Source organism: Euphorbia lathyris, chromosome 8 (assembly GCF_963576675.1).
Source record: "Euphorbia lathyris chromosome 8, ddEupLath1.1, whole genome shotgun sequence".
Classification (NCBI taxonomy): Eukaryota; Viridiplantae; Streptophyta; class Magnoliopsida; order Malpighiales; family Euphorbiaceae; genus Euphorbia; species Euphorbia lathyris.
The window spans coordinates 50676405-50690363 of record NC_088917.1 but is presented as its reverse complement, the minus strand read 5'-3'; the positions used below and the strand labels follow the sequence as shown (position 1 = coordinate 50690363).

At 41.1% G+C, this 13959-nt stretch overlaps 1 protein-coding gene across 1 annotated transcript; it reads left to right on the top strand.

The window, feature by feature from the left end:
* The first annotated feature begins 9437 nt into the window (after window positions 1-9437).
* Window positions 9438-13467, top strand: LOC136203385 (RNA polymerase sigma factor sigC). The gene is made up of 7 exons (XM_065994532.1): window positions 9438-9683; window positions 9850-10010; window positions 10098-10643; window positions 10736-10966; window positions 12253-12393; window positions 12486-12686; window positions 12947-13467. Exons 1-7 carry the CDS (start codon window positions 9590-9592, stop codon window positions 13223-13225), a joined length of 1653 nt encoding a protein of 550 aa, XP_065850604.1. The 5' UTR covers window positions 9438-9589; the 3' UTR covers window positions 13226-13467.
* Window positions 13468-13959: the final 492 nt, after the last annotated feature.

Genomic DNA, 13959 nt, shown 5'->3' with positions numbered 1-13959 from the left:
CAGTTGAGGTACCTCGTCAAGAGAGGCAACACCCGCCTCCGAATCAGGGAGCTAATGGGCAGGCTCCACCAGGAGGACGTGGAGGAAGTGGTTCGCCATCGGATCCTTCATCTAATTCCAGTTCTTCATCTTCTCCGAGTAGATCTCCACGTAGAGGACGTCCCAGGGAGAATCTCGGGAATATAGCGGATCTAATTAGAGATGAGGTGCGCCGCCAGAATGAAGAGAATGTTAGGCATAATCCATTCGCCAATTGGGATTCGCCCTTTACAGCGTGGATCGAAGCTGAGGAGACGGAAAGGCACTTTAAAATTCCTAATATCCCAATCTATGCAGGTACGGACAACCCCGAAGCTCATGCTAGAAAGTACCGCATGTTGTTTGGCCTTAATCGAGCCAGCGAAGCGGTGTTATGCCGGATGTTTATCACCACGCTAGGAGGACCAGCTTATGATTGGTTCTAATCTTTACCTCTAGGATCAATAGACAGCTGGGATCAGTTAAGTAGGGAATTTTGTGCAAAATTCGCTGGTTGCATCCCTCTAGTGGTCAAATCGCGGAAGCTCTTTGAATTGAAGCAGAAAGCGAATGAACCCCTCTGGGAATATGTGGATAATTTCAACAAATTGTGTATACGAATTGTTGATGTGGATGTCTCCATGGCGGTGGAAGCTCTAGTAAAAAACACCACATATAAAAGCTTGCAGGAAGATCTGATCAGAAAGAAACCCAGAGATATGGTAGAGTTGATAGAAAGATGCAAGGACTTCGTGGAAGTGGATGACATCCGTAGGGAGTCAGTATCTCCGCCTAAAAGGGACAAGGGCGAATCTCGTAGACGGGATAAAGAGAAGGACAAATATCCTGATTCGTCATCCATGGGCATGCGTAGAGGCTCTAAGAACAAATCGGCATACACACCATCGTTTACACCATTAAACGCCTCCAAAAGCGAAGTGCTGATGTGGATAGAAAACAGCCAGCACAAACGGAGCATTTCATACCCCGAACCAAAAGGGGGAGAGTACACCAACACAGGGAAAAATCCTAAAAATTATTGCAAGTACCACAGGAGGAATGGTCATGATACAGATGCATGTTGGGAGTTGGCAAGGGAGATAGAAAGGCTTATAGAAAGGGGAAAGCTAGACAGGTTCATCCAAAATGATAACAAGAAAGGAGATAGTGATAAATCAAGGGATGATCAGAAAAAGAAGGCAAAGGGGACCATTAATGTCATAGCGGGCGGACTAGGATACCAACCTGTGCTGAAGAAGGCAAAGACCACCGCTCTAGATAGGGCATCACTCAATCGCCCTTTTGCGGACGTAGGCCCAGAGGTTCCCCCTCACGCAGATGCTCTGGTCATTACCATGATGGTAGAAGGATGGGAAATGAAAAGAGTAATGATTGACACTGGAAGTTCGTGCAACGTCGTTACAAGAGGAGCATTCGCCAAACTTATGGTCGATCCTATCCAAGTGGAAACCACTATTGTGGACATCCTGGGAGTAACAGGGCACACAATCCAAATAAAGGGACAAGTAACGTTAGATTGCGAGTTGGCGGACGAAGATCAAATCTGGAAGGGAGATCTGGAGTTCTCCATTATAGATGGTCAATTGGCCTATAATATCATCCTGGGTCGGCCTTTCATCTCCGAAGCAGCGGCTCTAATCTCCATCCGCCATTTAACCATTTACATCCCCACGGCCAAGCGAGGAGTAATGGTCAAAGGAAATCAAAAAGTTGCTCAGGAGACATATTCGGCATCCTTGATGATTCGCCCGCAGTCTAAAGATGAGGAAGAAGAGGAACTTGTTACAATGGCTCTGGGTGAAACAGAGATGTACCTTATGGCTGATGAAAAACAGGTACGGATTGCTAGAGGGCTAAGAGGTGAGATTAAGGAGGCTATTACAAAGGTTCTCCATGAGTCAGAGGATGTTTTTGCATGGAGGGATGAGATTCTCCCAGGGATTAATACGGATGTGATCACTCATAAGCTCAATATTGCCAAGGACGCGGTCCTGATAGCACAAAAGCGGAGAAATCATGGTCCTGAGAGACAGAAAGTAATAGAACAGGAGATTGCTAAGCTTAAAAAGGCGGACGCCATCGAAGAAGTACTTTACACACAGTGGCTGGCGAATGTAGTACTAGTGAAAAAAGCAGGCGGATCATACCGCATGTGTATTGACTTCACAGATCTCAATAAAGCTTGTCCCAAAGACAACTACCCTCTGCCGTGTATTGATATTCTAGTAGATGGAACCGTGGGACACGCCATGTATTCCTTCACTAATGTGAAGTCAAGTTATCACCAGATCCCGATGGAACCTTCCGACAGGATCAAGACTTCGTTTGTGACTCACCAAGCAACCTATTACTTTAAGGTCATGCCCTTTGGGATTAAAAATGCAGGGGCAACCTATCAACGGATGATGAACAAAATATTCAAAGGAAGCAAAGGTGATAACTTTTCTGTCTACGTGGATGATATGATCATCAAAAGTTCCATTGTGGAAAAACATGCGGATGATATAAAGGAGGTCCTGGGCGTACTCCGGCATCACAACATTAAACTGAATCCAGAGAAATGCACCTTTGGGGCGACATACGAAAAATTCCTGGGATTCATGATCAGCCAGAAGAGGGTGAGCCCAAACCTAGACAAAGTTAAAGCTGTCCTGGATATGAAAACACCTCAGAATATTAGAGAAGTACAACGTCTAAATGGGCGTATTGTGGCCTTGGGCAGGTTCATCTCATGTTCCGCTCGTAGATGTCAACCCTTCTATGAGGTGATCAAAAAGCAAAAGGCATTCGAATGGAATGAAGATTGTAAGCAAGCTTTCGAAGGGATCAAGCGATTTCTCACGGAACCACCTCTGATGAGCTGGCCCTTGAAAGGTGAGAATCTTTACATGTACGTCTCAGTTATAGATAAAGCCATTTGCACAGTCATGATAAGGGAAGAGGATGGACAGCAGTATCCAATTTACTACGTGAGCAAAGTGTTAAAGGATGCCGAAACCCGATATTCAAAATTGGATAAAATGGCGTTGGCCGTTGTCACCACCTCAATACGTCTCAAGCCCTACTTTCAGGCTCATACTGTCATAGTCCGCACAAGCATACCCATGAGAAAAGTATTGCAAAAGCCAGAAACTTCAGGGAGATTGATGAAGTGGGCAATCCGCTTAGGAGAATTTGATGTTCGTTACGAAAGTCGATCCGCCCTGAAAAGTCAAGTCTTGGCAGACTTTGTGAATGAATTCACTGAAGAAGGCATGTGTCTCCCCAAATCTAAGGTCGAGGAATGGACGATGTATACAGATGGGGCTTCTTCGGCTGAAGGCGCAGGTATAGGCATCGTGATCAAAGGGCCCCAATATATAAAACTGCATTACCCTGCAAAATTGGACTTCCTCGCAACCAACAATACAGTGGAGTACGAGGCCTTAATATTGGGACTACGCCTGTTAAAAGAGATCACTCCCGAGCGGATCGTGATCTACAGTGATTCCAAGTTAATGGTCAACCAGGTAATCAAAAATTTTAAGGTGAAAGATGAAATCCTAGCCAAATACGTGGAAGAGGTTAAAAAATTGTTGAACCACCTCGAAGTCAAAGAAACCAAGTGGGAGCTGGTCCATATGCCTCGAGGATCTAACATAGAGGCCGATCACCTAGCTAAAATGGCTTCAAGCAAGGAGCATTGGGCGGATCTATAGTGCCCGTTCGAGGTCAAGATAGCACCGGCTTTCGCCTCAGAAACAGTATCCTTACTTGCATCTGTCGAAAGTGATTGGAGATCACCGATTCGCCAGTACCTGATAGATGGAACTTTGCCCCAGGACAAAGAAGAAGCTCGACTGACGGTAAGGAAAGCAGCCTATTTCTCCATGATAAATGATTGCCTATACAGAAAGTCTTTTGGGCACCCCTGGTTGAAATGCATCGTGACGGAAGAGGGACAACAGGTCCTCAAAGAGTTGCATGAAGGCACTTGTGGAGCCCATGAGGCATCTGCCTCCATTTTGAAGAAGTCCAGGTTAGCAGGATTTTATTGGCCCACGGCGGAACTTGATGCCCAAAAGTTAGTAGAGTCTTGTCATAATTGTCAGGTTCATGCAAATGAATCTCACACAGCTAAGCACCTTCAAAGACCCATCATCGAAGGTCGACCCTTTGCAGTTTGGGGAATTGATATCATTGGTCCCTTTCCTCCTACTAAAAGACAGAGGAAGTATGTGGTGGTGGCTGTGGATCATTTTACTAAATGGGTAGAGGCCGAAGCTGTCTCCTCTATAAATGCCGAACGAATGGTGGAGTTCGTCAAGGATAATATCATTGGAAGGTACGGGGTTCCCCACACGATTATCACTGACAATGGAACGCAATTCAATTGTGAAGAGTTCAAAGCTTTCTGTGAAAGGTTGGGCATTCAAAACAGGTTCGCCTCTGTCTACTATCCTCAATCTAATGGGATGACCGAGGTTACAAATCGAACAATTGTTAAAGGCATAAAGAAAAGGTTGGGGGAGCATAACAAAAAGTGGGTTGATCAGTTAATGAGCGTCCTATGGGCGTATCGAACCACTCCACGAACGGCCACGGGCGAAGCACCATTCGCCCTTTCTCATGGCATGGAAGTTGTAATCCCTGTTGAGATACAGGTCCCTAGTGACAGAGTTGCATTCTATTACGAGGATGAAAATAACCAAAGGTTGAAAGAAAGTCTTGATCAAGTGGAGGAGAAAAGGGAGAAGGCGTATGTACGCATGGCAGCCTACAAGCAGCGGATCGCAGCTTATCATGAGCAGAAACTAGAATGTAATTAAGGTCTTGAGTACTCTTTTTCCTCTAGTAAGTTTTTATCCCATGAGGTTTTTCTTATTAAAGGTTTTAATGAGGCTCACATGTAAGACCCGCTTGCTGTAATAAGGCACATCGCCATTCAATAAAGCAACTTTTGTCCTATCAATTCTTTTTTAAGTATTTTCTTATAGCAATATGAATATTCCAGACTAAAAAAGAAGGGGGGCAACCAACGCATTCCCACAAGTAGAGTAATGCTATCACGACATAGCTACTTTCTCTACTTTCTCCTCAAAGATAGGAGAACAATCTCATGGGCGGATGAATCCATAATTGATCCCCGTCAGAGATAGAGTTAAAACATTTCTCAGACGTGAGATCTTTACACTCTCATACACTCTTTCCAAAGAAGAGTCCAAAGTCCTAGTGGCGGATCGATTCACCTCAAAGACAGGAAGCCAATCGATCGTCCAAGGCAGCTTAACTTCCTCTAAAGGAATAAAAGCTCCAAGCCTTCACAAAGGCTCACACTCCGAGGTATGGCTGGCCACCTACTTCGAATCAATCCTAAAACCTATAGGATTAAAATAAAATTGTACTTAGTTTTACAAAGAACTAAACTTCTATAGGAGCATCCTCCTTAGCATCTTTCACACCAGATGCACCCTCTAGTGGGGCTTCCTTCTCTACAGAAATGGTTCCTTTCTGAGGAACAGTACAATCGGTTATCAGCGCATTCGCCTTCTAGGATACTCCATCGAGAACCTCTGGTTCGAGATCAATAAGGGGCTTGCTCTCTTCGGCAGATCCATTCATCACTTTGCGAATATGATCGCGGATGAAGTCCTTGACGTTCGGGATTTTTCGATACTTAAGGCAATCCTCCACCTCAGGGACCACGTACTCAGGATCCACAAAATTGATCTCGGGATGAGCAAGCTTGACGTACGCCATGATCCACTTGCCATAATAGTAAGCTCGTTCCCCAGCCAGGATCTCCGTGTTCAATAAAGCAGCCTTATGATCTTCAGCATATGCATCTATCTTCTCCTTCAATCTAAGGATCTCAACATCCTTACTCTCATTAAGAGCAACGGCGAAAGCAGCGTTCGCGTTGGTAACATCGACCTCTTTCTCTAACCTTTCTATGGTTGCCTTATCCGCCACTCCTTGAAGGAGATCTGCTTCCATAGCACGCATGCGAGTGTATACATATCAAGGCAAAAGCCAATTCAAACAAAAGAATAGGAACGACAAACTCTCCCTAAAAGGAGATCACTCTTTCATCCAAAAATGCAAAAAGGGATAGAAGAAACTTACTGTGAGAAGCTCTGTTTTTCTCATCTGGACATGGGCTGATCCCGAGATCTTATTTTGGCTTTCCCGTACCTCGTCTATTTGACCAAGAGCTTCATCCAGATCATTGATGACGGATTCATTCCTTAAAGATCCTTTGTCACCATATTTGGCAAACCAGTAACCTCCCAAGTCCGGCTTCACCACCTATGCAAGGATTAAGAAGCAAAAAATAAGATCCCAATAAGAGAAAAGAAAATGATAAGATGAACGCACCTCTTCAATCCTCGCCATTGGTTTCTCGGCTCTCATAGCATCCGCCAGTAACTTCCCTCCACTGGTAGACACAGATTTCTTCTTCTTTGGCAGAGGAGGATCAACCATATCACCGGCAGGACGCTTCCCAGAACTCTTAAGGGGATCCGCTACTTGCCCATCCTTCCGAGCCTCTTCCTCCTTTTGTTTATTGCGTATCTCTACAAGGGCGTGACTGCCCTCAGACAAACCCCTGACAAGGGAACAATAAAATAATCGAAGTTCAAGGAAGAAACAAAGTTACCTCCATCTAGTTATGTAAACTTCGCGTAAATAATCTTGTCCCCATCCCGGATGATTAGGGGAATGCCATTCATCATGAATTCCAAGGCGTCAGCGTATGTCCAGGCATCCGCCTTAATGCTTTTCATGAGATCAACCACTTTCTCATCATTGTCCGTCAATATACGCAAGTCTCCAGCCATATGCAAAGGTTTGGCATTCCAAACCGACGGAAATCCTAGAGATTCGTCCTCTTTTACCTTTACAAAGAAAAATCTTTCGTTCCAAAGATGGAAATTTGACATCTTACCGCAGAAGGGCGAATAAGTTTTGAATTTAGCGAAAGTGAAAAAAGACTCGGCCTTTCGCTTCGTTGGTTTGTGAAGAGACCGAAAGACACGAGGGTTACATACTACCCCTAAGTTCGAAGCTAAATAACAATCCAGAGCCAGATCTAACCAGCCATTTGGATGCAGCTGGCAGACAGTGATTCCAAAGTATGCCAGGATATCCACCATCATCTTAGGAAGAGGAAGCCGGAACCCTCTTTCTACATGACAACTATACACGGACACATATCCCCTTGGTGGACAGGCGGGTCGCTGGTGAGCAGCCGCCAATTCAGTCTCATAATTCTTAATCCATGGATAGCGATCCGCCAGATTCGCTAGATCCGCGGCTCTCATACGAGACGGAGTGGACTCCGCACGTGGCGCCTTTTTCCTAAACGGAGTTGAAGAAGAAGCCTCCATCCCAGAAAACCTCCTAGAATCTACCGCCGGAACGGTACGAATCACGGCGACAACTCTCCCTCACCTAGTCACACAAATCCCAGCTAGACGTACTTTCGGAAGAACTTGAACTCTCAGAGGGAGTGGTCCAACTAATTTGGGTTTCAGAAGAGGGGGAGGTCAAATTAAACAGTTCAGTAGTAGACCCAGACGAAGAACTCATAAAACCCAGAAAACAAGGCGGAAAGATTTACTTATATGAAAACTGGAAGCTTTGAAAGTTCTTGATTCTGGAAAAAGCTTCGTGAAAACTCAAAGCGAAAATAAGAGAAATGGGAAATGAATCGGAAGAGAGAGTTTGAAGGCAGCCACACTTCCCACCTCGAGCAGCGCGCAAGGGACACCTATCATTTCGTGAATGGCCTCGAACCCAGTGGCAATTAATACGGTTCATCATGACGGCGCGCGAAGAAGCTCAAAAGCCCTAAAGGACTTTGAAGGAACTTTGGGGGGCTTCTGATAACAACGCCATATTTTCCTGAGGACCAAAGGAGATATTTACCGAAACGACCACGTATGGGAGCGGCTTGAAAAGGAGGATGGCGTATCACGCACGCCATCCGAAGGCGAATCACCGAGACTCCGCCACATGAGATCCGTAGTCAAACCTATGAGAGATCCGCCATCACCCTTCGATCTGCCAGCTAAGCAGCTCAGCCGACTCTTCAATAAAGACAGTAAATGAGCCATTAATGAGCTAACGGTCATACTTAAAGGAAACTTGTAACCGCCATTAATGGGGTATTAATGGAGACTTTCTAGTTACCGAGGGTTACAACTATATGACTATATATAGCTTGCATCTTAAGCTATCAAGGTACACACTCACACAATCCTAGAAACTCTACTTTCTCAATTCAGTTTATTGCTCCGTTTATTATACCGACTTTGGCATCGGAGCTTCCCCCCGTCGAACCCAACGACGCCCCCACAGGGACGGAAGCTAATCGAAGATTCTCCACTAGTCATCATAACGTTTTCACGTTATTCATGTTTTTCGTATTTCATGTTTTTCGTATTTTTACACTTTTTAACGTTTTTCCCATTTTTCTCTAAACGCGTATGTTTTGGGGAAAATGTTTACCCTTTTGAAGAGGGTAAAATATTTTTTCCTATAAAATATTTTCCTGCAAAATATTTTCTCTCAAACAAATAGGGCCTAAGTGTTACCAGTTGAAGGGATTAATAGACTTAGGTGCTGTTTGATAAAACTGAAACTTAAGTGCTGAACAAATAAGTACTGAATTTTAAGTACTGACTATTATAAGTGCTGAAAATATTGAATGATTTAATTTATATAAAAGTATTAGTCGATAATGTTTAACTTAATGTTAAGTTAAATATTTTGACTTATCAAAATAAATGGTTTTTAACTTAATTAACTAATTTAAATGATGGATAAACAACTGTTATTAAACGTATTAAGTACTTACGGGGCGTTTGGTATTCTATTGGGATAGGGATAAGGTTAAAGGTTAAGATAGGGATAAAGATAAATGGTTGGGATAAGGATAAAAATATGATAGTCGAGAATTATTATTCAATGTTTGGTATGTGGGATAGGGATAAGGATAAAATAATACATTTTACTATTTTAACCTTATTTAAACTACATAACATTAATTTGAGGGATAAAATGGGCTTTTCCATCCTATTAAAATCGCAGGAGCTTATCCCACCTCCTTATACCACCGCTTCCTGGGTATAGGATTTGAAGGATAAGAAGCTTATCCATCATCCGTCTCACTCTTCTATCTCTCAAACAAACATGGGATAACTTATCTCGTGTTTTTTATCCATATCCCACCTTTTGTATCCCTTCTAACAAACACGTGGTTAATATTTTAATTTAAGGGAGTGAAAAAAGGTAACAAAGTTCAGGAATCGGACATAGGCATTAAGCCAAAAAAGAATGATGATGTAAAATCCGAATCTTGATTGAGATATTTTGTATGCCATATTTAGTCATGCACTTGTAAAAGACAACCGTTTTGTGACTCATTTTGGAGATGAAGAACCGGTGGTGGAGAGAAGAGAACACCACCACCTAGCTACTACATCCAATCACTTGTTCTTTTTTCTTTTCATTCACCCTTACATGGACTCTTTTTCTTTCCTCTCTTTTCACATTTTTCCTCAACATGGGTCTGGGTTTTAGGCTAAATCTCAAATTGGCTTTTCCACTTCATTCTCATTTTCTTTCTAATTCTCCATCCAGGCTTTCTTCATCTTCTGGTTAGTTCTTCTTTATCCACATATTTTATTCTATTTTACGGCTTTCCGAAGCCACTCTTTAGCTTTTGTTTCAATTCAAATCTAATCTACTACTTTTAAGTCAATTCCCAAATTCTTAATTTAATCAATGTTAATGTTAATGATTCTGTACTTATAAATGATACAGTTAGAGGAAGGGAGTCTTGTATCAACCAAACAAGGTTATCTTATCTTTCTGCTATAATTGAAGAGGCTGAAACTGTCTCTATAGATCCTTGCAAGACATATGCTTGTGCCTCTGCAGTTCAGACCTTAGAGAATGAACATTCACAAGTTGAAGGAATTAAGGTTTCTGATTTACTTAATTAGTTATTCAATTGTCTGTTCCAATTGCTTTCTTGCTAATTGATATCTAATTGTTTCTGTTATCTTTAGATGAATGTTAGCAAGAGATCTCCAGGTAGCTTAAATTATGCAGTTGATGATGCTGAAGCGTGTATGGAAGAGAGCTTTTTCTTTCCACCTTCAAACTCTAAAGATCCAACTTTGAGGTTCAGTTTGTTATTAGAAAATCTTACTATATTAGAAGAGTTATTTTCTGATACAGATAGGTTGAAGTTGGAAAGTGATATACTGCTACAATTAGGAAAGCTTGGGGCTTTAAATTTATTCAATACTTATCTAGCACGGACCCTTAGTACTACAAATGTTGATCTTCCTACTGAAAGTCTTGGAAAGTGTAAAAAGAATGGTGCAAGAAATGATAATGTGAATGAAGTTATCGTCCGCACTTCAAGAAAGGAAGAAAGAAAATCTAGAAGAGAAAGAGCCTCCTCAAAAAATGGCCACAAATTTCCTTTGTCATTGCCTTCAAAGTCCAGTCTTGGAAAGCCTGCATTTTCTTCTGCCGGAGTATCAAAATCAAAGAGTAGGAGATTGAAGATTGCTAGAAATGAGGCAGAAATGTCAAGGGGAGTAAAGGTTGTCATAAGCTTCAACAAAATAAAGTGCAGCATTTTTGTTTTTTCATCTCTGAAGAATCTGTTTGTTAACTCCATCCTATACCTTTGCAGGTGCTGTCGGACTTGGAAAATATCAGAACAACATTGGAAGAGGGAAGTGGGCGAGCAGTCACCATGAGTTGCTGGGCTGAAGCGGCTGAACTTGACGTGAAGGTGCTGCAGCAGCAGTTGCGTTATGGTTGGTATTGTAGGGATGAGCTCATCAGGAGCACTCGCAGCTTAGTTATATTTCTTGCAAGAAATTATAGGGGTATGGGAATAGCCTTGGAAGACTTAATCCAGGTTTGCCAGCTGTGTCAATTTATATTTTTAGCTATTTATAGAAACGACCTAACAGATATACTGAGAAATAGATATATAGGATAAGACTATTTGATTGAACAACTTTCTGATAACTAACAAGGATCTTACATTACACTGAAATGAAAGAAAATAAGAATCACAGAAAATGAATTGAGCATAAACTCAACCCCCACAGGAATTTGGAATTCCCTCTGTACCCAAAGACCAGATCCAAACTCTCTAAAGAGTCGTACATCATATTTCTCCATGCCCTCCCTTCTCATCCCACACCATTATTTACAAACTAAAACACACTATATCCTGTAAGTTGTAACTAACTCCCACAAGGCCCCAAACCACGTCCCCCTTTAATACGCATATTATCCCCTAGATTTATTATCCCATTCTCTATCAGTTACATTCTGAAATACTAGTTGGCCTTATTCGATGAGTGGCTCCTGCTTATTTGAAATTTTTATGATCATCAATTGCAAAAAAAATTTGAAACCGGGACATCTTTCTGGATGATGTCAGCAGGATGGATTGGACAGATTACTATAGCATTATTTCTTCCTATTTTTAAACCATTGAAGTTAACATCTATATACTCAATTAAACATTGATTAGGTGTGATTTTTGAAACCTCAATCCTGGACATAACTTGAAGTTAACAGCTTGAATTTATCTTTTCAAGCTGCTTTTTTACTTCAGCTTTGAAGCTATAGCAGGCTGTTAAAGTTGATTCATTATTAAACTAAGTTTTTCTGTTGGTTTTATATTCTGTTTAATTCTTGCCATGAGGTTGATTCATGCTGTTTCTTCTGTTTTGGGGTGAATGGATATTTTTCTCATTTCGTTATTTCAGATCATTATAACTTATATGGCCAAAGTGGATGTAATGTATGCTTGAAATATAATCCAATCGCTTGTAAATTTTCACCATAGAGACGATTTAATTCCATCGTCATTGATAGACAGCGAGGATAGCCTGTAAATTATATGACTTAAGAGAAGACAGGTCATTTTGCACTAGATTGATATGAAATGAAGTCAATTATCAGATAATTCTTCATAATTTTTTCCTCTGATTGGAATTGAATTTCCAAGCACAGATTTGGTAGTAGGATGTCATTACTAATTCTTCGAGTTCCAACAGAATAAATAACGGATAGGATAAAGAAGAAAAGTGAGAATAATTGCCTTGGATTGGAGGATATTTCTCAGCGAACATCACTTTTTATTGGGTTTCTGCTAACTAAGTACCAATTTCCTTTCCGATGTTTCAGGCTGGTAACTTGGGTGTCTTACAAGGTGCAGAAAGATTTGATCATACTAGGGGATATAGATTCTCAACATATGTACAGTACTGGATACGAAAATCAATGTCAAAGCTTGTGGCACTACATGCTAGAGGGATACAAATACCTGTATGTCCCTTGGTCCCTCCTTGTTTTCGAGATAACATGTTAACAAGTTTTGGAGTTTCATCTTGTCAAATTTTGTGTATTTTTCTTGCTAGTGTGCACTAAGCCGGGCAATGAACCAGATACAGAAAGCTAGAAAATCCATCAGCACGAGCCATGGGAGATACCCAGATGACAAAGAAATTGCAGAGTGCACTGGCCTTTCATTAGCAAGAATCGAATCAGCTAGCAAATGCCTTAGAGTTGTGGGTTCAATTGATCAGAAAATGGGAGAATGCTCCAACGTGAAGCAGATGGTATGGTTTAAATGTTTGCTTACTCTCCCCCCCTCCCACTTTCCTCCCTCCTCCCCCACACGCAAATGTTATTTGTACTTTTGTACCTTCTGTTCGTATTCATCTTCTTCAATCTAGAGCGGAAAGATAAAAATTACTTAATTGCTTTCCTCATGAATACTTGAACTTGCACAAGTGCTATACAGTTAGCCCCATTTATACTTCCTCATTTTCATGCTGATATGAGGAGAACATTAAAATAGTTGACTGTAATGTTACAGGAATTTATCCCTGACACATCAATCTCGAATCCTGTGGAAGCTGTCACGAGAGAACACATGATAAAAGACATACATAATCTTTTAAGAGGCTTGGATTCAAGAGAGAGGCAAGTGTTAATTCTGAGATATGGGCTCACGGATCATCAACCAAAATCACTTGAGGAGATTGGAAAGCAATTCGGTGTGAGCAAAGAGTGGGTTCGGAGGTTACAGAAGAAAGTCACTATGAGACTTAAGAACGAAGAAACCTGCAATTTAAGATACTATATTAGTTCATAGTTTCATCTCTGCCCCAGATTCTCCTGCAACACCTAGTTTTGGGGTAAGCAAATTTTGAGTCATGCCGCATAGTTGGCTAGTTGAATTTGGTTTTTCATTGTTGTCAATATGGCACATAATAGTTTCCCCTTTGTTTGATGGGTTCTGATATGCATATTGCATGGCAATTAGATATATGATACATCTTACTGTACATTTTTGTTTGGTCCTTATATAATTTAACTTTTGTTATTTCTTCTGTAGATTTATAGAACAGTGATCGTTCTTTAGTATTGTATATCATTCATTTCCCAATGTATGTATCTATAGTTACTATATTCTATACATTTAATATTATATTTGTGGAACTCTGTAAGATATGGGTTGGAATTATTCAAACTTGTATGTTTTGTTGCTATCTTGACATGCATGTTTGGACTTGTGGAGAATCATCTTATTCCGTTGTGGCTTACATTGTTTTTACCCATGATTTAGTGATCGGAAAATGTTCAAGTCTCGCCTACTTCATACCTTCTAACTCATCTCTTGCTTAATTGATAACTCATGTTAAGTTATGATTAGAGTTTCTTTTCTTTTTTAATTAAAAGACAATTGAGTTGGAATTTCAGAGTTTGCTTTTATATAAAAACTAAAGATACCTTGAGAGGGAAAAAAAAGAATATTGTGTATTATTTTAGGATTCAAAGGTGTCAGTTAATTGTTCTTTGAATAAACATGAAATGTAGTTCCCATGA